Source organism: Taurulus bubalis (genome assembly GCF_910589615.1).
Source record: "Taurulus bubalis genome assembly, chromosome: 9".
Taxonomy (NCBI): domain Eukaryota; kingdom Metazoa; phylum Chordata; class Actinopteri; order Perciformes; family Cottidae; genus Taurulus; species Taurulus bubalis.
In genome coordinates, this window is record NC_136597.1 from 11,842,099 (window position 1) to 11,865,175 (window position 23,077).

Below are 23,077 nucleotides of genomic sequence, written 5' to 3' on the forward strand. Positions count from 1 at the left end.
TAAAAAAGAGACATGTGTTACTATGCGTAGGGGTGTGATGAGAAAGTTAGATGTACTCTGAGCAATGATTTAAACTGAGCAGAATTGATGGACAAAAATAAGAAATAATAGCAATTGTTGCATTAATAATGAGTGTCATTGTCATCATTGTAAGTCTAATTACTGCATTATTGAGACTTTTCCTTCATCCCACTTTTTTCGGTGTTTGTGACTAATGCACCAGAAATTCAGGTGGTGACTGCTGTGAAACAAATTAGTCATATTGGGTTAAATACCAATTAGCAATGTTGTTAGAATAGTGTTCATCTGGCAAGTTTTCAAAGCAACATTTAGAGGCCATAATGGGCCATAATGGCCCAAAGGGTCAAACAAAGCAGAACAAATATATGTTATTTTTTATTCCAAGGCCACAGCACTGTGCCATGTGTTCCGTGTTACTCTCATTTTGTCCACCCCTTGTGGTTTTTATTTGCAATTCTCCCTATTTAATGTCAGCACATTTCATTCATTTCTCCAAATGCTGTCTCCATTCAGAACGAGATTTAATTAGACAGCATCGCTTGATGAAATGTCTCAGTAGGTATGGGGAGTATTTGCCCAAGATCATTCTTGTTTGTAATTATCCAGGGGATTAATCTGGTGTATTCGCCACAGGAGCCTATTGCTGTTGCGTTGGATTTGCCAGCCAAGTCATTAGATACACAGTCAGTGGGCACCAAACAACAGTTGAGTCCCTCCCACTCTAGTCAGCTTAACAGGGGAGCTTGATGAATACTGGTGGGGTTTGCAGCTTATATTTGGTGCATATGGTCAAGTGTGACCTTAGACAGCAATGGTTTCTGGTTTATTTGTGACCATCATACTTATTTGCAAGAAGGGCAAATACACAAAAAAGTTAAGGGTGGAAAAGCACTGTTTTTCAGACCTTTCCAAACCCATCAGAAACAGCTTGATACAATGCTTGATACAGTGTCCAAGAAGAAGCAAATGATGGATTGTAGCAAGATGTTCCAAACCTATTTATAGTTGATATTTAGATTTATGATAGCCAATAGCTTCATGTTTCCAAGGTAAACCACACACCTAGCTACGTGGCAGACGGGGACGGAGCTGCAGATGTCGGCCTGACAAACAAGCGGTGACCCCATGAGACCCTCATCTCTCTGAGCCTGCTAATTGACTTGTTATTGATCAACTCAAAGACAGTCTGATTTATGGGAAAGAGGAGTTGTGGAGACAGCCACCTGGCGTGGAGCGGAGTGTTATGAATGTGATGTGCAAACCCTGGGGGACTGGAGGCTGCAGTTTAGGAGGACATACAGGAGTTTGCAATGCACCAGTGAACTGACGCCTTGCACCAGGAGGGGCTGGTTTTTCTAATATACTGAATCCAAACAACACCAGTGAGCATGCATGAACATGAACATGTTGCAGGTGTGTGCAGTGGGAGGGATGAATGGGAATATGGTTGAGATAAAAACAGGGTGTTGGGCGGCGCTATGTGTCTGTGTTTGTGAGTCCGTGCTGGTGTGTCGCACACACCCGGGAACAAGTCAAAACTAATAACTAATCCATCCTTGAGAAACTTTAGAATCATTACTGTTGGGCCTGTGTGTGTAAAACAAGGTGACAGACAGGCAGAGAAAAGGAAAGAGGGGAAGGTGTAACAGGTGAAAGACAGAAGGGGGATATAGTAGTGATCTTGTGTAAAGGAGTTGCACAGGATAACAGGCTTAGCTCAGAGTAGAGAACACAAAAGGGCTTAAGGCTGATTGCAGGCTGTGACAAAGGAAGTGTGGGAGAGATCAAGCCTTCCAAGTAGAACTATGCAAGCCAAAGGTCCAAGAAAGACCCCCGACAGCTCAAGTCACATGGCAGCTTAAGGAAGAGTGTCAATAGCAGAGATGGACAATGAATGTATTCCACAGCAGCAGTGGTATCTTCTTCACAGGGAATAAAATGTCAACATCGTCCACATTTGAATAGGGCGACCGAAATTACAGCATGGTATTTCTAAATGTCATGAAGAATGTGGGCATCTTTGTGATTGTATTCAGGGTAAAGAGGGCATTTCGATCTCATATTTCGACTGAGTGTTATGCAATATACTGAGCATTGGGTATGCAAATTTTTAATTGCATTTTCATAGCACGTCCAACTTCTTCAGCCTCGCCCAGCCGATTCTGAGTGAGCAGCCTCCCACTGTCCACCTCGTCCATCCCTCGTCTGGAGACCTGATTTGGCAGATTAATACTCACAGAGGTAGACTTCAATGCAGAGCTATTCGTCAAAGCTACCTGCCAGAACAAACGCCTTACCCAACTACTCAAATCCCCCCTCATTCATCTCTCCTGTCTTTCCCTCTTAAAGTCTTGTTTCCCTTGTCTCGCCCCTTTCCTCTCAACCTCACCCCAGGTTTTGTTAATAATCAATTATGTGATTATTCGAATGAGGTGATTAATTGCTGGTCCTCCCTCCCTCTGTAGCACAGGTTAGTGTGCCTGTAATCACACAGGGACAGCCAGGGGACAGCTGAGTTGAGTGATTCTGTCTCAGGACCTGGCGTGACCCTGTATGACTTGGCTGCGTTTGTTGTCGGCTCATCCTGACTGATGAGGCTTTAACAGAGAGCAGAGACGCACCAAAACATCACAGTGTCTACAAATAATGTCCCCCACAAGCTACTGTCAGCCTGACACCAACAATATCTTCCATGTCCAGCTAGAAAAATATTCATTTTATTTGATAGTCTAGTCTTGAGGCTGCATTAATTTGTTCTAAGTCTTGCATGATAACTGTCCCTGAGGCGCTGCAGAGTTATTTTGGTTTTGGACCGGTTCCATTCATCTTCTCTGTTCTGGTGAGTTAGACAATATGGAGAACAACTTAAGCTACAGCAACTTTGAGTGTCAACCTTTACAAAAAAGAAAATCCTGTTACCATAGCAAAATAGGCCACACAGAGGTCAATAACATCCAGAGATGGCAGTGAATACATTGTGGGATTGTGCTGGAGGTTACAGCATAGCCCTGAATGGCGAGATTTGCATCTCAGCAATCCAGATGGATGTTGATCCACTCTCAGTATAAATAAAACGGAATTAAACCCTGAGCCAGATTCAGGAGCACTAGAGTTGAGCAGGGAATCAAGACCAGTGTCTTTAATTCTGTGTTAATTAAATGTAGATTTCCCTTATTGAGGAGCAGTCCCTTTGATGCCAGGGGACCTCCAGTCACATAAACATCCACTGACTGGATTTGTCTTGTGTTTAACCATGTATTAGTCCTCGTTTCCCAAACTGTCTGGTGCTGGTTTACACAGAAGGTATGTCAGCTGAGGGATAGTAGCTTGCAAACAACTCCTTAAGATTTCCAACATTCAGCATCCGTAAAGGGAGGATTTCTGGTAAAATTGTTCAACACCTTGATAAGTGGGTTACATCCGTACAGTTTTCAGATGAAATGAGAGAAATAGTGAATTCTCAGCACTAGATTTCACACTATTTGTCTCTTGACTGGTCATTCTCCCTCGTTCACTTCCCCACTCCCTCCCTCCGTCCCCCTCCATCAATGTAATGAGCAAATCATGGCCACTAGGGAGAGATGTAGAGAGAGAAATCGGTCCCATTATATGTCAAGGAGTGTGAAAAAGAGTATCGCTGTTGTCTGTCAACTCTAACCCCCAGCTGCCTGTAGTCTCACCTTTCCACCAAACACAATGAGCTCTTTTCCCATACGTATCTGCTTATTTTTTCCCCCTGTCTTTTAACTACAAAGTCCATTGTAGGAAATGCCAGGACAGCCGTGCCCTTTTCTGCACTAGCTCTGCCAGAGCTCAGACAAGGGTACAATGGGCACGGTAACACGCAGCAATCCAAGGCTGATTTAGAGTGACTGGTCTTAAACCAGACTTATAGAGTACAGTAATTATAGGAGGTGAAGGGAGGGGCTGTGAAGGATGCTGTGGATAGGTGGGGGCTTTGGGAGGGAGGTTGTTGTCATTTGGCAGCCAGTCCAGTTGGAAAGAGAAATTACCATTGGAGCCAGAGCCTGTGTGGCGGACCATTTATCAGCCAGTCATAGCAATGCTTCACGCGATCCAGCGGGGAGCCATTATTTTACCACCCTGCTCTCTCATATGGCATCCTGCTGGTGGCAAGGATGATGATAGCTATTGGCTTTATGAGCACATAGGCAGACATATATAGTAATTGTTTGAGCACAACAGTTCTCTTTTCAGAATTCACAGTCACATGTAGTCTGAGGATTGGACTAGACTGAGAAGGAATTGAGCAGTTGAGCCTAACTCAGGGGCATAGCGTTTGTTCACTGCAGCAGAACACAGAGATGCCTTGGGAAGGGACTGACAAACATGTGGTCCCTGTTGGAGGTGAGAATAACTGGCACTGAATACATAAAGATCACAAATACAGCATCCACCTGTTCAGTGAGTGCTTTGGGACCCGGGAGATCCGTAGGCATTGATACGGTTTTGCATTTGCTGGTCTGCATGTACGAGCACGTATAACAGTCTCTGCATAAGCAAAATAATTCCTTTCTGAATAGGAAATTGGCAAGGGAGGCCTGTGATGGCCTTTTCATAATAACAATGATAAAAATGCTATTCTTCTATTCATTCTCCTCTCACTCTTCCTTTACCAACTTCCTCTTCTGGCACCCAGGGGAGACACATCATTCTAATATACGCAGGTTTTCATCCCTTCACCTTTTGTGAAAGACCTGCAGGAGAGACAAAGACAGAGACAGGGAGAGGGAGAGAGACAGAGACTGTTTATTCAGTCAGATGGTCTAACGTGTGTGGAATAGATTTGAGCTAAAGAGGAAGCCGTCTACACAATGGCAGTTTGCATCGGTGAGTGAATGGTGTCGCATCTGGAATCACGCCCCCATTGACTTTGCTCTATGGTGAGCAGTAAATTGAAATTTTTAAAGATTCATCATCACTGACAGGTGTAGTGCCGCATAATGGCAATGAGACATCTATTAAGGCGAAACAATGCATTGCGACATATTTAGCAACACGACTAAGACTCTTCAGCCAGTCAGGCTGTACTTCAGGTGCAGTCAGCGATTTTAATCAAACACACTTTTGTCAAATTCAGCGAGTATCTCCTCATGGTCCGCTAGCTGTCCGTTCTGTGTGAGCTGAACAAATAAGTGTTACTGTGTTGCAGTAAGTGGCTTTGTAAAAACACTGTTTCAGCCAATCAGCATCAGGGGACGTCTGCGTTCGTGCTATCTTCCAGTGAACAGAGTGGAAGGCGAGTTAGCAAAGCACTATACAATGCAAACATTGTGTCCTTAGAATTCAAATAAAAGTAAATATAGTGATAGGTAGCAAGGAAGGAGTGATTTTGGAGAGAGCCTAAATTGAGTATATTTCTATTATTTTTTTTACAGATCTCGCCATTGCTTTTGAGATTATTCACCCATGCCAAATTATGTTTCCAAGTTGGCTACAACCATGTCTCAATTTCTGTCTTTTATACTATTTTTTTCCTTCCTCAGCCTCCTCTCGCTTCACTTCCTCGTGCCATTCACTGTCATTGTGAAAAGGTGTGTGTGACTCCAATAGTAGAGCAGAGCCCATTATCGTAAATAGGCCAATAAGTAACTTCACACAACGTTTCTCCAAAGCAAGCACACTCTATATGCAAAGCAGAAGCACACTGTTAAAGAAACTGGCGCCAAGTGATTATATTTGTAATTTAATTTCCTTGGTCACACAGAGATAAGAGCAGGGAGCGGCTACAGTTGGCCAGGGATGAATAGAGTGATGAGAATGGGACTACAGCTTCATTGTCTGGACTGAGATGTCCGAGGCGACACCACTTACGAACAAGGGCAGATATGGTACATACGCAGGGATTCACAAGTCTCAACTCAAAGACACAAAAAGACAGCAGAGAGAGTTCCACTATATGCAAGAACACCTGGCTCTCAAATGGAATGGATGAATGTAAGTGCAGGATAATCAAGAAAATATTTTTCCCCTTTCTGTCTGCCTCCATCTGCACTCAGTTCTGCTGAACAAGTGTAATCAGCAGGGTGGTCTGGTTGGGATGTCAGTCACAAAGCTCAGTGGCTCATTGCAGATTCTACGGGCGAGATGAACCGAGTCACTGCAAAAAAAAGACGACTGAAGGACACAAGGTGCACTCTGCTGACAACCTCTGTCTGTCTTCCTCCCTCTGTCTCCTTTTTCTTAGATTGCAGAACTGCAGATATAAAATGTCCTGACTTTTTCCATTTTCCAAGAGTGTCCACTTATACTGATGACAATTCAGTGGAGTGCACAATGGTGCAGTGGTCTCAGATTTTGATCATACATCAGAACATTCAGGGCTATGGAGAGCTGGTGGTGAACAAAAGGGACAAAGTTCAGCAAAATCTGACACCCTGCAGAATTTAGTACAGAATTCAGGGTCAGTGTAAAACTGGTTCGTGACGGCTCAAATCCTTAGAGATTCAGATGTTTGGTCCCAGAGGCATATTTGATTCACATGAACAGAAACATGTAAACATTCCTTGAATTATCCCAGAACCACAACTATGTCAGCGAGGCCGATTGTTCAGGGCTGCTTTTGTAGAAAGAACAAAACTGCTGCTGAAGCGAGGTCTTCTACATTGCAGTGTTCTGTATCTCCAACAAGATGGAAGTAATGTGTTTTGTTGGTTTACGCGTGATCAGTGTCATTTATTATTGCGACAGGTGTGTGATTGCTCAGAGTGTGGAAAGGCAGTGAGTGTGATGCCGGTTAGTTTGTATTTACACTGTCTTGCCGTGGATGGAGGTCGTGTACAGTCAAGTGTGGAATCTATTTGATCTGCTAATGACCAGTTCTTTTGTCTTGTCTACGTTCAGTTTGAAACATTTTGATAGGCTGTAACAGAGTTGTTGTCATTGAGTAGTGCAAGTATGGCAGCGTCAGAGTATTTTAAGTATGTAATGTTGGGTGAAGGGTTGGTACAGTCATTCACGTAGAGGGCGTAAAAGAAGGGACTGAGGACACAGCCCTGCGGGACACGCTGTGTCCTCAGTCCCTTCAGCCTTTGCTGAGGAAATTGTGAAACCATTTGATGAGGAGTGGAGGAATGTGTTTTGATCATCTGGTGGCTTTGTATTGTGTTGAAAGCAGAGCTGACGTTAACAAAGAGCATGTGTCGAAGTTGGTGATTCCAGATGTTGAAGGAGCGTTCGTCCTTTGACCATGTAGGTAAATTGGTATAGGGGTCCAGCGGTTGTCTGGCGGCTGGCAAAGTTGTGTTCAGGAAATTTCAGGCATTTTATGGCTATTCAAATATGTGCGCCCAGTTTGTAGCGGTTGGGTTCTGACGGGCAAGGTTTTATTGGGAACTGGTTTGATGGTGGATTGTTTTCCAGAGGTTGGGAATTGATGCCGTCCTGAGAGATTCCCAGAAGATGCAGAGGAGGATGTGAGAGCGCTCCATGGCACAGAGTTTGAGCATTCTAGCAGGGATGCCAATTTTCTCTCCCCCCTTGTTCTCCGTTCTCTCCTCCTCGCATCTTTATGTCTATTTCTCCCCTGCTGTCGAGTCTTTCTGCGTATTTCCTCAGCGTCTTGACTTTGAACCCAACAGCATTAACCTGTCAGGAAAGTTACAAATGTTCTGAGTGAATTATGTAAACCACAGAGACATAAAACTGCAAAAAGCGAGTTCTCACTTTATTTCATAATTCATCTTGCTCCCAGATCGAGGAAAATAAAACCGGACTTATTAGGTTGTTGGCAGATTCTGGCTCAAAATCCTCTGAAATATGCCTGAGAATATTAATCACACTTTGTCTACCTCGCAAATAAAAATCAAAACACACACAAACGCATCCACATATACATACATGCATAGCTTTTTTTGTGATTTCATTACTCATCAAATGAGAGCAGTGTCTCCCACATTTTGCCAGGTTTCTTTGCAAGAAGCAAAGCAATAGATGTTGCACTAGTGCCACCAAAAGGCCAAGCTGAAAACTACACCTTGCTTTCATTCCCTTCCAAAATACAAACTTCCAGCACTGACTGAGGATGCTTCGCCTTGGCAGCAAACATTTATTTATTTATCTCAATGAACCACAAATGCAAAGAGAAACACACACTTGGGGGATGGGATGGAAGCAGTGCAGCATAATTAGTAGGACATGGCTGTATAATTGGTCTCTAATTGATATGAAGATCAGTGGTTTATCCCGGGTTGTGTTCAACACATGCTGCGGGCCACTGGCAGGAAACTGGTGGCCTGTTCAATCTTGGTGCCATCTTCTGATTGATGTCTATGTAGCAAATGCCCTTCAACAATCAGTACCCACAATCTCTCTGTGTCTATCAGGCCACCTGTCTATCAGTGCGTAACATCTTCGACCATTCATCTGTCGTTTCATCCTTTGTGCCTAAACGTCTCCCTATCTCTGTCTTTCTATCTTCACATTGATTTGGCCTCTCTTTCCATGAAGGCATTCTCAACCTTTGGTCTGAGAGGTGAAAGAGCAGTGTTTGTGGTGGTGGAAATTGAAAAGTGAAGGGTTTGTTTATGAGATACTGGCAGCTATAAAAGACTGCACACTTTTATTGGCCCAGACAGGACCCACTGGGGGAAATAAAAGCAACCTCAGGTGAAAAGGAAATCAATTCAAAAAGTACTGTTCTTTTTAAAAGTAAGGAGTGTAACTGCTCTCTCAATTGAGCAAAGGAGGTTTGAGGAGGTTTCTTTGAATGATGAAAGTTGTCACTGAGAGGCACCGCTGGACACGAGAGTTCAACACACAGTGAATTGAATGGATTTGAAGTTTGGGTGGGAAAGCTCTTTAGAACAATTCTGTTCATGGATCGTGTGCTGATGCAAGACGACCTTCAAGGACATTCCCCTCATTTACACAGCAATTAAGCACTACCCTGTCGATAAATTGAAAAAGAGACAAAAATCCTCTGTGGATTTAATAACAAACTCATTACCAGGGCCCAACAGGGCGGAACTGCCTTTTAATTAGTGCAACACCTGATTAACGCCCAATTAACAGAGCCAGAGCCACTTAATTCTCCCCCACTTTGGCAGGTTGAGAACATAAACATAAGCAGTCCAACATCAGAGTGCTTCCTCTCCTCTTGGGAATGTGTGAGAGGAAAGTAAATAACGGCTTTGGAGGCAGTCTGCTGTCTTGGTGGTCCAAATGAACCGCAGAGCCGAGGACTGTATGCTGGAAACGCATGCACGACACATGCAGCACCTGGTTGGCCGATGTGGGACAACTGTCCAAGCAGTTAAATATCCTGCTCAGACTGAGCACTCGTTCCTCTCGCTCTCAGATAACACCCTGTTGGACAGGAAAGCTTTTAACTTGTGTTTAGCTGTGGAAGGATGTGGACAGCCAATACAGCATGGCAAACTAAGCCTTGTAACATATCTAAAAAATCTAATAAAATAAGGGATCATTGATTGATGGACCACAGACATTTTTTTTTTTAATTAAAATAACACAATGCTTATTTGCAATGAGGTTTTTTTCATTTGCAATGAGGTTTTAACAATAATTATGATGTGCATAAACATAAAAACAACCTTTTGTTGAAGTCTATCAAAAGTGTCACATGGGCATCACAAGATGGCACTATTTTAACATTTATCAACTACATTAGGGCGCCTACTGAAATGTTTAGGTAACGGTATGAGTTGAATGTTTAGTGAGTGTTTTGTTTGCACAAATTCAACTGAAAATCGTCCACAACTGGATCTGTTCCTGGCCCAGTGGCAAACCTGGACAAAGCTTTATGAAATTCAAAATTTTGCAAAAAACAGTCACATTCACTTTATAAGAAAACAGTTGTCATCTTGCATTTGGTGCCCAGTTTCTAAGCCAATAGTATTGGTCTTTAGTGCGTTTTAATTTAATAAACAAACAAACTGGAGAATGGCCATCAGGTCTTCGTGAAGCTGGGGACTTCAGTCTCACGTGCTTTCAGGATTCAGACTTAATTCCTCTGCCATACACAGTTCATCAGTATTCAGTCTGGTTGTACAGTAGAGAGCTATTAAGCAGCGGGGAATTGAATCATTGAGTCTGTGTGCTTGAATGTATCTCTTACAAATTTACATTCTTTTCTTCGGTCATGTCCTTACTTCTCCATTCCAATCCAGGCTCATGGGATCCATGTTTCTGTAGCGGTTACCAGGGTAATAACCATCACTGAAAGAGCGTTTTGCCGCCTTAAGTTGAAAGGAAGTCCGCCACGACTCCACAGCCTTCTCTAAGTCCGGTAGGATGTCAGGCACAACAGCTTGCTCGACAATAAAGACGATCGTCTCCAGGACCAACAGCAGGACCCAACCCAAAGCTCCTAGCCAATAGGAGGAGCCGAGGTTAGACAAGTCTTGACGGATTTCTTCCCTGTGCTGATATGTGAAAAGAGACCAGCTGAGGAGGAAAAAGAATCCTGTGGATAGAGGAGACAAACGAGTCAAATCAAGTATCATTAGAGGAAAAGGCGGGGGGAGAATCATTAAGGTCAATTATTACGTGCCTGGAGCTATATAAAAGAGTTTGTATGATAATGAACTGCAATTCCAAGAGAAGTAAAAACTCTCTTTAAAAACTGCTTCCCTGCAGGGTATGTTAGTGTTAGTTTGCGGAGGTGTGGCTTTGACATGAACTACACAAACCAAAAGGCTATTTGGAGGTTAATTGGATATGGGGCTGTGTTTTACTACTTTACTTGCAATGCATATATTATTTTAAAATTCGCGAAACAACAGCAGCCGATTATTAATTCAGAGAAAAACATGGGTGTGTGGCTCAGGCAAACAAGCTGCGTTTCTAAACGCATCATTTTATTTGAACTTTTAGTACACACAGCAGCTGCCCTTACAAAGTGTGTATTGTTGCATATGCATTCAATTGGAAGATGCTACTTCGTTATAACATTACACCTTCAACTCTCACCCTCTTGCTCATATATACGCTGCGCAGAGGATTGTGGGTCAGCACAGCCAGAAAAGCGTGCCGGCTTGCAGACTGCAAAATGCAACCTGATTGCAGTTGGGCCTTCTGGTATTTTTGGCATACTGCATTTAACACACTGTTGGGACATACTCAATCTTATTCTGGCATGTTAAATAGTATGCTAGTATGCAGTGTTTCTCATATTCTAAGCAGTGCAGTGGTGTTACCTGTGGAGGCCATGGTGAGCAGCAGCAGTGTGGAGGGGTAGAGGGCTTGTCCTGCCATGAGGAGAGAGCGCGTGTTGGAGTATGAGCGCACCGTCTCAGACTTCCAGCAGAGGGCAAACACCAGACACAGAGCACCAGTGCTCACAGCCATGAGGAAGGAGAGAACTCCAAATACTCTTTCTGCTTCCAGCACTGGAAGACACACAACAACAGACATACATGCACAGTTCAAAAAAAGGGAAGGGTAAACGAGACTCATGGATATCTAACTTTAAGTGGCCACAGATACATTATGTTTTACTATAAATAGGCAGCATGATGAATTGATGACTCAGAGGTGAATTCCCTCATAACATGTCCCCTGCCTACAACTGAAACCAGAAGTGTAAAACCGAGAGTGTGTGTACTTTTAAGGCAGTTTTCAAGTATATTGAGCTCACACTACATTGCTTTCATTCTTTCAGTGTGTTTGCTGATAATATAAATCCTTATATTCTGCTGTTATTCTCCATTACTCTTCATGTCTATAAAAGTTCAGGTCACTATAACACAGCTATGCAGCTGGAGTTGGTTGTGTCTATGAAATGTCCAGTTCTCAATGGAAGTTAGTCACACGCCTGCACACTTCAACACTCACACCTGTTTATCAGTATATTGACATTAGAGAAGTAGGCTGGTCGTTGCACCTCCCAGCCTTGTGAGAAAAGATGAGGACACAATTTTCCTCCTCTTAGAATTGTTAGAGCCAATAGAAATGTTAGATGTTCATGACGGAAAACCGTGTATTAAAGAGCCGAACTTCCGGCTGTTCGGGGTGTTTTTGGACGGTCAACCTGCGTGTTGACTGGAAGACTCCCTTCTATCAAGATTGCAGCAATTGTTACTTTACTGGTGATCAAGGAAAATAAATTCAGAGAACGAGAGAAGCTGTTTGACTAAGTTCTTCCAGAGGCTACACCAGACATCCAATAATTGACACACGCTATCATTGCACAATACAAAACAACGCAGTTGTATTCAGTTGGGTGTTCTTTAGTAGCAGTTTAACTTGCATAATAACACCACCCATTTTGTCTGTGAACAAGCAAATATTGGCAAGAATCTTTTATCTAATTCCCAAATGTCCCTGCTGGAGCATCATCTGTAAGACCAGTACATGTACTGTTACAGCTGTTGTGTGATGATTCATTTGTGAACTGTTCATTTGGTTTCTCTGTTCACTGATAACCACGATGGTTATAGTAGCTGTCTGAGGCTAAAACAACATACAAGTACATTTACTGTTGGGCTAACTGTATTGTACTCTTTACTTTTGTACAAGAGTAAAGGCATGCAAGTGAAATGTTTTCTTTAAGAATTTAAGGTAACACAGGGTGCGTACTTGATACATTTTTTGGGTTACATATTCTTTTAATGTTGATTTTTCACCGGTGAAACTTTATATATTCCTGGCATGGGGTACAATGTAACTACTAGGACAGTTAGACAAGTGTATACGTTCTGATTCCAGTTAGTGGACTAATTCATGTTTCAAAACCTTTTGTGTAACTCTTTATAATCACTTTCATTTAAAAAAAGAAAACATGTCATAGTTTGATAATCGCTTCCAATAAAAACTTGAAAGGACATTCACAGCTGTTTTCAACCTTTTTCGGAAGTGGATTAGCTCGCTGCGCGCTTACACACAGAGTAAGGACCGAGGAATCACACTAGATTAAATCTGAAAGTGTGTTTGCATTGTTACAATATCAGTGGAACACAATCAACTGATGTGGGTCATCACATCCTTGAGTTAACAATTTCAACAAACAAGATGGAGCTGACAAAGACCAGCTGACCAAGACTTCAGCATATGTACCTCCAGCCAAGTGTGAACACTTCTGAAAAGAATGCACTTCTCTGGAACAGGAACGAGCTCAAACTTGTTTATTACTGCTGACTGAGAAGCTGCTTTGCAACCCAGTGTTTTTACAAATGCGCCTCCCGCTTCTGAGGTGTAAAAAGGCTCCCTGAAGCTGATCCATAGCAGAACCAGTGCCTTATGAAACAGGCATGTTTAAATATTCTGCCCTTCTTCAAACATGATTTTCCACCTGTTATACTGCATGTCAGTCAAACATTTAACCTAACCCTTAGTGACATTTTCAGACAGTTGACAGATTTCATTTGGCATGTTGTTCACCATTGAAGACGATGCCTTCTTTATGGTTTGTCTGGTCACTTTTAGTGTCATTCCACTCCGTCCAGAGTCCCCTCTCCTTCAGCCAGAACGGTGTCCAGACGGCATAGCAGACACACAGGCAACCGGCCAACCCCACACAGCACTGAGAAAACCTAAAGCGACTGACAGAGTCCCCCAGCTCCAGCAACTTCATATTTCAGCACCACTGAGAGGCAAAGAAAACACAGGCAAGAGGAAAGAGATGTGTATTTAGAGTGGGCTGAAATTCAACAACAGAAGGAAAGTCTCAAAACTGATGTAGTTCATATAAATTAGCTTTGAGAAACGTAACATTGTAATTTAATTAGTCTTACCTTTGTTGTTGTCGAGAAAAAAACAGGAACAAAGCTGTGAGGTTAGTCTTTGTACAGGTACAGCGTTTACACTACTAGTATTACACTAAGTTTACTGCTGTACAAAGACGACTGTACAAACACGTTGAACACCCTCCTTGTACTGCACAAGACCACAAGCCCTCAATGGCAAATCAAACCAGTCACTGTTACTCCGCCTCTGCTGAAATGGAAACTTCCCCAGCCAGCGGCTACATTTCCCAGTGTGACCCACCAACTCACACTGTAGAGAAAGTGAAAGCACCATTCCATATTTGAAGAAGCAGAGGTTTTTGTAGCCAACATTAAGCAATAAGGGAAAGAATAACTGGACAACAAAAGGCAGGAAAGGAGTCTTTAAAATCCCTTGATTCTTGGGAGACACTCTGTAATAGCAAAATATCACTCAGACATTTGTTTATGTCAAATGCAGAAACTGTGTGTGGGGGTGTCAGCAGGTCATATTGTGCATGACAAAACATTGAAGGAAATCCCACTCTCCGTTTGTCACAGCGGTGCAGTGTGATGTGGTTGATGGCGTCTGCACCCTCAGATATCTCTCCTCTTCGTCATACCACCATGGAACAGCACCCACAGCCCACTCAAAAGAAAGTGTTCAAACTTGTCACACTAAAATGCCATTGGAGCATGTTTCATACTAAATGAAAACATATGAACATGTTGCTGAGTGGGCAATGCCGATGTTCTCTAAATGAAAGATTATAGTCAAATAAAAAAATCTTTTATTCATAGATCATTCAATTTACAGAAAGTACAATACTTTCTGATCAAATAAAGTGCATCTGATCAAATAATAAAGATGTAGAATTCAGATTACATTGGGTTCCCTCCGGGTTCTCCGGCTTCCTCCCACAGTCCAAAGACATGCGGTTTAAGTTAATTGGACTCTAAATTGCCCGTAGGTGTGACTGTGAGCATGAATGGTTATGGTTGTGCCCTGCCTTCACCCAGAGACAGCCACTTCAGACAGCTGGTATCGGCTCCAGCGCCCCACGACCCTAAACAGGATAAGCGGTTCGGATAATGGATGGATGGATGGAATTCAGATTACGATTAAAGTGTTTAAGAATACAGCGTGACTGATTTTGGTTGATTTACATTTGGCATTGACTTAACATACATTTTGTCAGTCTGTATTAAAAAAAAACAAAAAAAACAAGGCCGTCTCCCTTAACAGTTTAAGAATAAGGCCTTCAGATGCAGGTAGAAAAGTAATGTCCTGTCCTTCCATCCTGGCCGTGCCTCCTTTACTCTTCTTCTTCTCCTCACCTCTTTACTCAGCTCTCTTCACTAAACATCAGCCATCAGATTTGACTTGGTGCCAGGTGTTTGTCAAGCTTTTCACCATGAACGCCGGGACTAAGAAGGATGCTGAAGGGCCGCCTCTTGAAAATCTGGCAGCTACATTCGTGCCAGTTTATCCTAAGCTTACTTTCTGGCTCTTTGGAGCAGGGCCTTGAATACATCAAGCATCTCTGGGTCCTCTCCAGCAGACAGCTCTGGAGTGTTTTTCTCCAGCCAATCGGAGGCATGGATCTGGTGGCTGAGAGTACCAATCAGAGAGCCCAGGCTGTCTGCGGGCTTTGATGCTTGGCAGTCCAGCAACACAAACTCCTCAGCGGCCAGCGAGCCTGTGTCAGGAACAGGGCTATCCTTCTCCTTCTGCTGGTCCGATGACTTGCTGTGGGGTGATGATGTTGAATTGACAACTGCAGCATTGTCCGAATCTGCACTGTCTTCTTCCACCAATTTGTTGCTCTCCTCACTGGCTTCTTTGATAGAGCGTGAAAAGGCGCTGGTGCTTTCCTCCTCAATTTCTTTCAAGGCCTCCCTAATTCGCTTCAAGCCTGAAATAACAGAAAACATTGCCAGAACAAGTCAGTAACTATTATCCAATAAAAGCAGAAGATAAACCGGAATAACACAAACCTTTTAATGAATAAATCCATGTGATCTAATCAATGTCTAGTTTAAGACAGAGTAGGGGAATTACAGGGAATAACACAAAACAACTTTTCATATCAACTTTTCAACATATCATTTAAGACTGATATTACAGACTGACCGAGCTGAAGGTGGTGCTGCTGGTCTGCGAAGACAATGCGGAACCAGCCGGGCGTGGAGCAGAAGAAGGCCTGACCACAGCTCAACACCACCTTGTGTCTGAGGAAACGCCTCCATAGAGACAACTCCTCCTCAAACGTCGACTCTCTGAGGTACTACCAAGGTGGAGAGATAAAAGTGACACATCAGGTTTTCCAGAAATACCCTTGTGGGGTTATTTTGCATTTGAATTAGTGCCAGCCGCGTCATCTTGACGTGACTTTGAGCTTGGTACCTCTCGGAGGTCGGCCCAGACATACAGTGTAGCGGGTCTGTCCAGGTAGGGGACGCCCATACTCTGCAGCTCTCCTGTCAGGTAACTGTGAGCAGCTTTCAGTCTGCATCGGTTCTCGGGTAAAAAATCGTTGCTGATCCACTCTGGAACATGAGAGCGTGAAGTGACAATACATATGTGTAAATTAAATGTTACAAGTCTTTGTGCAGCAGAACTATGCAATGCGGAAGCCGCTACAAAGCACATTTCTGAATAGTTAAAAACTTTGCATCCAAAAATAATTCCAAATCAACAAAAGACAGCTTGTGATGTAGAAGGACGGCTGATTGTATTAGTGTGACTGACGGTCTTTCCCAAAAGATGATTATGTTATGCTTATTTTCTCAATACATTATTTTGGCAAAAGCAGATGAGAAGCTTGGATCCATACCCGTGTCCTGAAGAAGTTGTGCTACTTGGTGCTGGGTGGCTCCAGAGACACCGTGGAATGAGCCCAGCTGGGCCATCGCCTCCACGAGGTCGGTGTTCTCAGTATACAGAGTGCCCATTCTGGTTCCTGCCATTGCAAAGTCCTAGAAACAGCGGAAATCTTTTTTTTTAATTTTCACATACATAAATGCATGAAATTTCACATCTGCATTCAACCCATTCTACGCATTTGTGAGCAGTCGGCTGCTAGAAAGCACCCAAAAAGCAACTTGTGGTTCAGTGTCTCGCTCAAAGACACTTTGACATGGGACAGGAGGTGCTGATGACAACCGACAACCTTCTAATTAAAAAGGACAGTGAAAGCAAACACCCACTAAGAAAAAAACGAGAGATTTCACTGTTCTGTGAGCAGGGACATAAAACATCTCACAATCTCTCCCTCTCACACAGTGCAGAACAGTACGTACCTTGCTCATCCCCCACATTACATGTGTCCTCTGTGCGTCGGGCAAACTGAAAAAAGAGCACATCATTAGCAGTTAAGAGAGCGTCTTTAGCCACGATCGTTATGATTAAAGGTCTCACGGAGTAATCGTGCAGAGGTTAGGTTCATGCAGTACCTGTCTATACTGAGGACACTGTGAAAGGCAACAGGTTCGTCAAACACCGTCAGCATGTATACTTCATCAACGATAGAGTGGAGCTCATTTCTGAAGCAGGAAATCGTGGAGATAAAGAGAATAAAAATATATACAGTGCAGCATTAATAATAAACCTTGGTTTTATATTGTTAATCATTGTTTACGACAAAGAAAATGCAACAGAAATATACAATGGTCCCCTCAGCGTCCTACGTCAGGGTAAAAGCACTGTGGTTTATGGTTACAACAGCTCAGTGCCTGCAAGCATCGGTGGAGGGAATTACTCCGGCAAGATGATTTAGAAAACATGATGCAGGAGACTTCTTGGCACATAGCTGCACTTGACAATATGCTGATGGTTAAGAGAGGTGATAAAACTCCATCAAGAGCACTTGATATTCCGTACACAGGACAGAGCTCCCGGCCCATAAAATGCAACAGTTCACATAGGAGCTGTACGCAGGGCTGTTGCACTTGCCGCTTTGTGCCTGAGGATTACAGTGTTAGGCCACAGCGTGAGATAATAGTGGGAGAAAAAACATACCTTTTGGCAAACTCCAAGAAGGCAATCATCTCTTCCGGGGTGTAGATGTCAGCCAGAGGGTTGTGGGGGTTCATCAGTATAACAGCTCGGATAGTCAAACCCTAATAGAGAGGGCCAGTTTCTAAATAAATATAAAGGTCTTCAAAGTCTTAAGAAATTAAGCTGTAAAACTATCACTGAGAATAATAGAGCATCTAAACTGAGACCTTTAGCGAAGCATTTTTGGAGTCCTTCTTTAAATTATTAACTAAGGGTACGTGCTGCAGAATAAATGAATTCATGAATTACCTCTTGTTTGGCCCTTTTCAACCCTTCTTCTAGTTTTCCAACAGTAAGGTGGAAGGGTCGACTGCCTTTGCCATCGGCCTGGAAATGAAAAACAACAAGACAACAAGATTCAAATTGTACAACTGACAAAACACCTTACTGAGCGAGACCACATGATGGAGTAAGCATTTAAATGTGAGATATATTGGATGTATATGATCAGTACAGCACAACAAATACATAAAGAACAAACATTTTAAACACAAGCATAGAGTAAGTACTGAAAGTAAATCAGGCTCTGATTTCCTACCTCATAGTCCAGAGGGACATGAAAGAGTTTCACGTCACTATACAAATGTAGATCATCGGTGATGATGCCGTAGAAAGGAGTAGGAATGAGAATGGCGTCTGCAACATGAAACACACAATGATATACAAACACATCCATCAAGCATTTTTGCACAAATAAATGGTTTGCCATAAAAATGATCTATGGTGGTAGTAAATAGACAAACATGGGCTGCTTTTGAGGCTTATGATTTTCAAAGCGCTTGTATTGCAAAACAAATATGTTACATTGCTTTAAATGAAGCCTTGCTTTCCGTGGAACTAAATTATAAGCAATGTATGTACAGTAGCTGCACAAATAAATTAATGAAAAGGTTTTTTGTTTGTTTAAATGATTATGCGACAAACTATTTTTTGTATTAAAAATTCATGCAGTATAGCAAAGTATTGTGTGTGTCAGTGCATTTTGAACCTACCTTTAGGGTCACAAATTACTGCAGCAATACACGAGAAGAGGGAACCACAGCCATTCATCACCACAACCTGAACACACACACACACACACACACACACACACACACACACACACACACAGTGTTATTAAAGACCCAATTAAGGCACTCAAGGAGCTCTGATAAATATGCAACAAATTCATCCACCTGCTAAACATCCATTCAATACATCCGCAAATTAAGTTTGTTACCTCCCCAAAAAAAATATGTTAGTTCAGTTGCAGCATTTAGCATCTTTATAATTATTACAGAGATAACCAGATAAATTCATTGAACCCATTGCCTTCGTTTATGAGAATACATGGCTGAATCAGAGTGTATTCTGCAGCAGTATAACATTTTTATAAAATACTTATTTTACACAGTACAATACTTACACAGTAACCCTGATTAGTTATACAAAAAAAACAAAAACAAAGAGAAATGAATGTATTCTAACCAGTCTTAAATTCATTGGTTGATACATTTTGACTGTTTGTTTTAAGTCTGTTACTCATTTCTTCTCTGTTAAATGTCTGATGTTGTTTCTAACTTTTGTTGTTTGAGCTTTTATGTGAAACATTTATGCAATCTCCAGTCAAAAATGCAACTAGTCATTCTGAAGAATAGTTTTTAATGATTAATGTATTGAGATAATTGTAGCGATGTATTGTGGTTCAGCTGGCCCTGCAGTAGATATAATAATGTTCAGTAGTTTAAACTCTTGGAGATTAATAATATTGTTTACCTTTTGTCCAGTATGTTGAGCGTAAAGTCGTATTATGAAGTGCCAACTATCTACAGTCATAATATAAATGTTGTACAGCATTTCCCTCTCACATGTTGTGGAGAGGGAAACCTCTGAACTGTGTCAACTGCAAATATTGTGAGTATCAATAGGTTTTTACATTTTCCACCACTATTTATTGGCTTTCCACAAACTGACTTATGTTTTGAAGTATTACAAGGTATTGTCACACCTTCCATATACATCATTCGGTATCATACTATATTATATCCTATATTCAACTGACTGTTCATGGAACACGTGTTCAATTCCAACATCAAAAGCAACAACCTCCACTCACGTTGTCAGCTTTCAGTGGGTTTGGAGAACAGCAGTATTGAGTCAGGAACTTTGCAACTTCCTCTCTCAGGCTGAAAGAGAAACAAGGTCATAAAACGGCCTCAGTTCGAAAGGTCTAATTAAAATGTAACTTTACTATGAGCCACTCGGCTTTACTGAGAATAAAGGTCGAGTTTAATCTCTTACAATGTGTGTCCCCTCCAGTCTGAATACTGCAACAAGGACATGCTAATATATAGCATGTCAGGCTTAGTCAGCTGAAGCAGAGAAGAAAATTAAATTAATTTGTGAATGCAGGCAGAATAATTTAGATTACCAGGATGTGATTTCAATGTTAATCTTACCCGTTTATGAAGAAGATCATAGCATAACTTGTTCTCACTGGTACCCATGTTGATTATACCCTGTGTGAGAAAAAGAGATTAGAAATTTTCGTTATGGTATCCTTTTTGGCCACATGAGAGCTCTCTGACGGCTGTAACAGGTAATTTCTCATGACACAGACTCACATCGGGGTTCTCTGTGTCGTGGTGTTTGTCCGTTGCATATTGGGCATAGCCCCCCTGGAGAATGCCTTGATTTTGTCGGATGCTGTTGCCACGATTGGACAGGTACACGCTTTGGCCGAGAGGTCCTGCACCTCTCAGCGTTGCCAAAACATTCTGGGGCCTTTCGCAGGCCCTTACAGATGTAGGCGGTGTTGATTTTACAGTTGCCTGAGTGGAAACCGCCTGTGTAACGGGAGCTTCTGAAGGTGGCTGAGATGAAGACGACGAGACAGAGGTGGCGGCTGCGTTCATCAGTGATGCTGACAGGTGAGCCAGGGGTGAGAAGGACGGTTCGGTCGGCGTAGTCGCGGCGGCCGGAGCGCCCTCTCTGACAGCAGCCAACGCCCCCGTGAGCATGCTGAACAGGCGGAGCTCGTGCTGCCGCTCCTGTTCCGCCCTCCTCTCCTCCCGCTGTTCCCTGCGCTCCTCGGCCTGCAGCTCTCTCTCCAGCCGGGCCTCCTCCAGGGAGAGGAGGCGTTCCTCTGCCGACTGCTGCCACTTCAGGAAGCTGGCCAGGGCCTTATCCAGGCTCTTTTGACCGCTGCATCTTGCACCCCCGTGGCCCCACAAGGTTTTGCCACCCAGGCGGCGCTTCCTCTGTCTCACAGAGGTCGGGGGATGAGAAGCCTTCGCACTGGGCTGCTCAGATGCGTCGTGTGGCACAGGACCACGAACAGCCTGGGTGGTAGCTGTGGCCGAACAGGCAATGTTCAGGTCACTAAAACCTAGGGGTATGAAAAAAGAGAAATCACTTTTAAATGACATATCACTTTCTAAAAAACTGCTCTCTTTAGAGCCGACTGTACTCCTCTCCACATGTGGTGCAGTAATAGTAAAGCAAAAATGAAAAAGATTCAGGTGGCATTGAATGATGCTTTCAGAATCTTGCTCAAGCTTCCCAGATGGACAAGTGCAAGTCATATGTTTGTGACTCGCAATGTTCCCACTTTCCATGCTGTGTTGAGGAAATTCATATACAAATTTAAATGTAGATTAAATGACTCAGAACATTTAATTATAAAAGTCTTAAATGAGCCAACACAGAGTGATATGAGGTATTATTCTTCTTTCTGGAAATATTGGAACAAGTGTATGTATGTTTTTAACCACGGCTGACTTTGGAACTGCAATGATTATACCTGTGTCCTCGAATTGTATTTTGTATATTGTTGTTGTATTTGTGTTTGTTGCTATATGGACCCATGAGTCCGAAATAAAAGGAATATATAATCTTGTAGTAATTACTTTGACAGTGATATTAGAACTCATAGTATTTAGATTGACAACCTGAAGGTGAGATTCTTGCATTCGTTGAGCTCTCTGCTCGACCCAGAGAGTCCTCCGGCCCCAGTTGAGACTGCCCGTCAGTTTCCTGGTCATCTCCAGATCCATAGTACATCTCGGGGGGACCAACGCCTGAATTCAGCATGCTCTCCTCAACATCTTCACATTTAATATCCAGAGGATCTCCTGCTTTAGGAGGCTGACCAAACAGAAAGCCACCTGAGGAAGTGGGACCAAAGGCGCCCACTGGGGCTCCCTGCAGGTACGCCTCAGGCCCAGCCCGGCTCTGAAACACCTGTTGAGCTATGACAGCTCCGCCCATGGAGGAGTAGGTGATCGCCGGTCGGTTCGCCAGCACCCTCTCCATCACGTCGTAGAACTTCCAAGACCTCATTTTGTGGTTGTCCTTAATGCGGCGGTACTCCAGCTTCATCTTTTTGATCTTCTCCCTGCACTGGTCCCCGGTGCGGTAGATGCCCTTATCGCGCAAAATGTGAGCTATGCGGTCAAACACACGCTGGTTGCGCAATGAGCTCTCCAACTCAATCTGGACCGACTCGTCGGACCACAGCTGGAGCAGCTCCACTATTTCCGGGTCGGTCCAGTTGCTGCCTCGCTCATGCCTCCTGCCGCGAAAGTCCATCCTCTTAAGTTACGGGACGGGTTTCTGCAACACAAGACGGCGGGACAATATGAAGACACATTAGCGGCCACCTCTGAGTCGGAACATCTCGATGCAACGTTGCTTAAACTGCTAATGTACAGAGTTTATTTAGCTAAGCAATACGTGCACGATATTTACCCACTTGTGTTCTCTGACCGCAAATCAAAAGTGCAGCTCTTCGGGGGCAGATTGTTTTGGGGTGGTCACTCAGGCGTGACACCCAGGTAGGTAGACTCATGTCACGGCAGGTTAACCCGGTTAAGACTGGCTTGAAATGGCCGAGCTTTGTTCAGCCGGTGCTAAGATATAACGCTGTACTTCATTATTAAGAGCGAATTGGTCAGAACTTGGCAAGACGGGGGGATCTGTCATACGTCCATGGAACAGACTGGTACAAAAACATCTACATCCGGGTTGACGGCACATGCGTGCTGTCCTTATTCCGGGATAACTTTGGTCCGTGCTAAGGGGAGAGCTGCTGAAAGCGGGCTGTGTTTCACTCGTACCAGGCGGTGAGGACACGACCGTGCGAGTCAGACGAGGAGCTTTGTGTTATGGCCCCCTCTACCGTGCGGTGTGCCTCTTTCACTCGTGCGTGTAAGTTGGACAGACGTCCAGGAGATGGCGCTCACACACAGAGGCACAAACAGTCGGACGACTTCTCGCTCTGGAAAACAAGGACGTGTGTTTTGTGTACATGCACAGCCCAGTGATCCCGTATAAC

At 43.3% G+C, this 23,077-nt stretch overlaps 1 protein-coding gene across 1 annotated transcript; it reads right to left on the reverse strand.

Moving 5' to 3' along the window:
• Positions 1-14,554: 14,554 nt before the first annotated feature.
• On the reverse strand, positions 14,555-22,596 carry accs (1-aminocyclopropane-1-carboxylate synthase homolog (Arabidopsis)(non-functional)). Its single transcript, XM_079223514.1, has 16 exons — positions 22,496-22,596; positions 21,693-22,356; positions 20,367-21,130; positions 20,202-20,261; positions 20,044-20,114; positions 19,859-19,928; positions 18,756-18,822; positions 18,302-18,399; positions 18,013-18,090; positions 17,725-17,825; positions 17,160-17,249; positions 17,007-17,052; positions 16,541-16,682; positions 16,111-16,253; positions 15,838-15,991; positions 14,555-15,619 (listed from the first exon to the last, which is right to left on the reverse strand). The coding sequence occupies exons 2-16, from the start codon at positions 22,330-22,332 to the stop codon at positions 15,201-15,203; spliced, it is 2,943 nt and encodes a 980-aa protein (XP_079079640.1). The 5' UTR covers positions 22,333-22,356; positions 22,496-22,596; the 3' UTR covers positions 14,555-15,200.
• Between the last annotated feature and the right edge of the window lie 481 nt (positions 22,597-23,077).

Excerpts from the sequence above, each read along its gene's own strand:
- accs (XM_079223514.1), bottom strand. The coding sequence starts at position 22,332 with ATGGACTTTCGCGGCAGGAGGCATGAGCGAGGCAGCAACTGGACCGAC. Across the intron at positions 18,400-18,755 it reads AGTAATTTGTGACCCTAAAG|ACGCCATTCTCATTCCTACT; the intron begins GTAGGTTCAAAA and ends TTCATGTTGCAG. Across the intron at positions 17,250-17,724 it reads TTCTTGGAGTTTGCCAAAAG|AAATGAGCTCCACTCTATCG; the intron begins GTATGTTTTTTC and ends TTCCTGCTTCAG.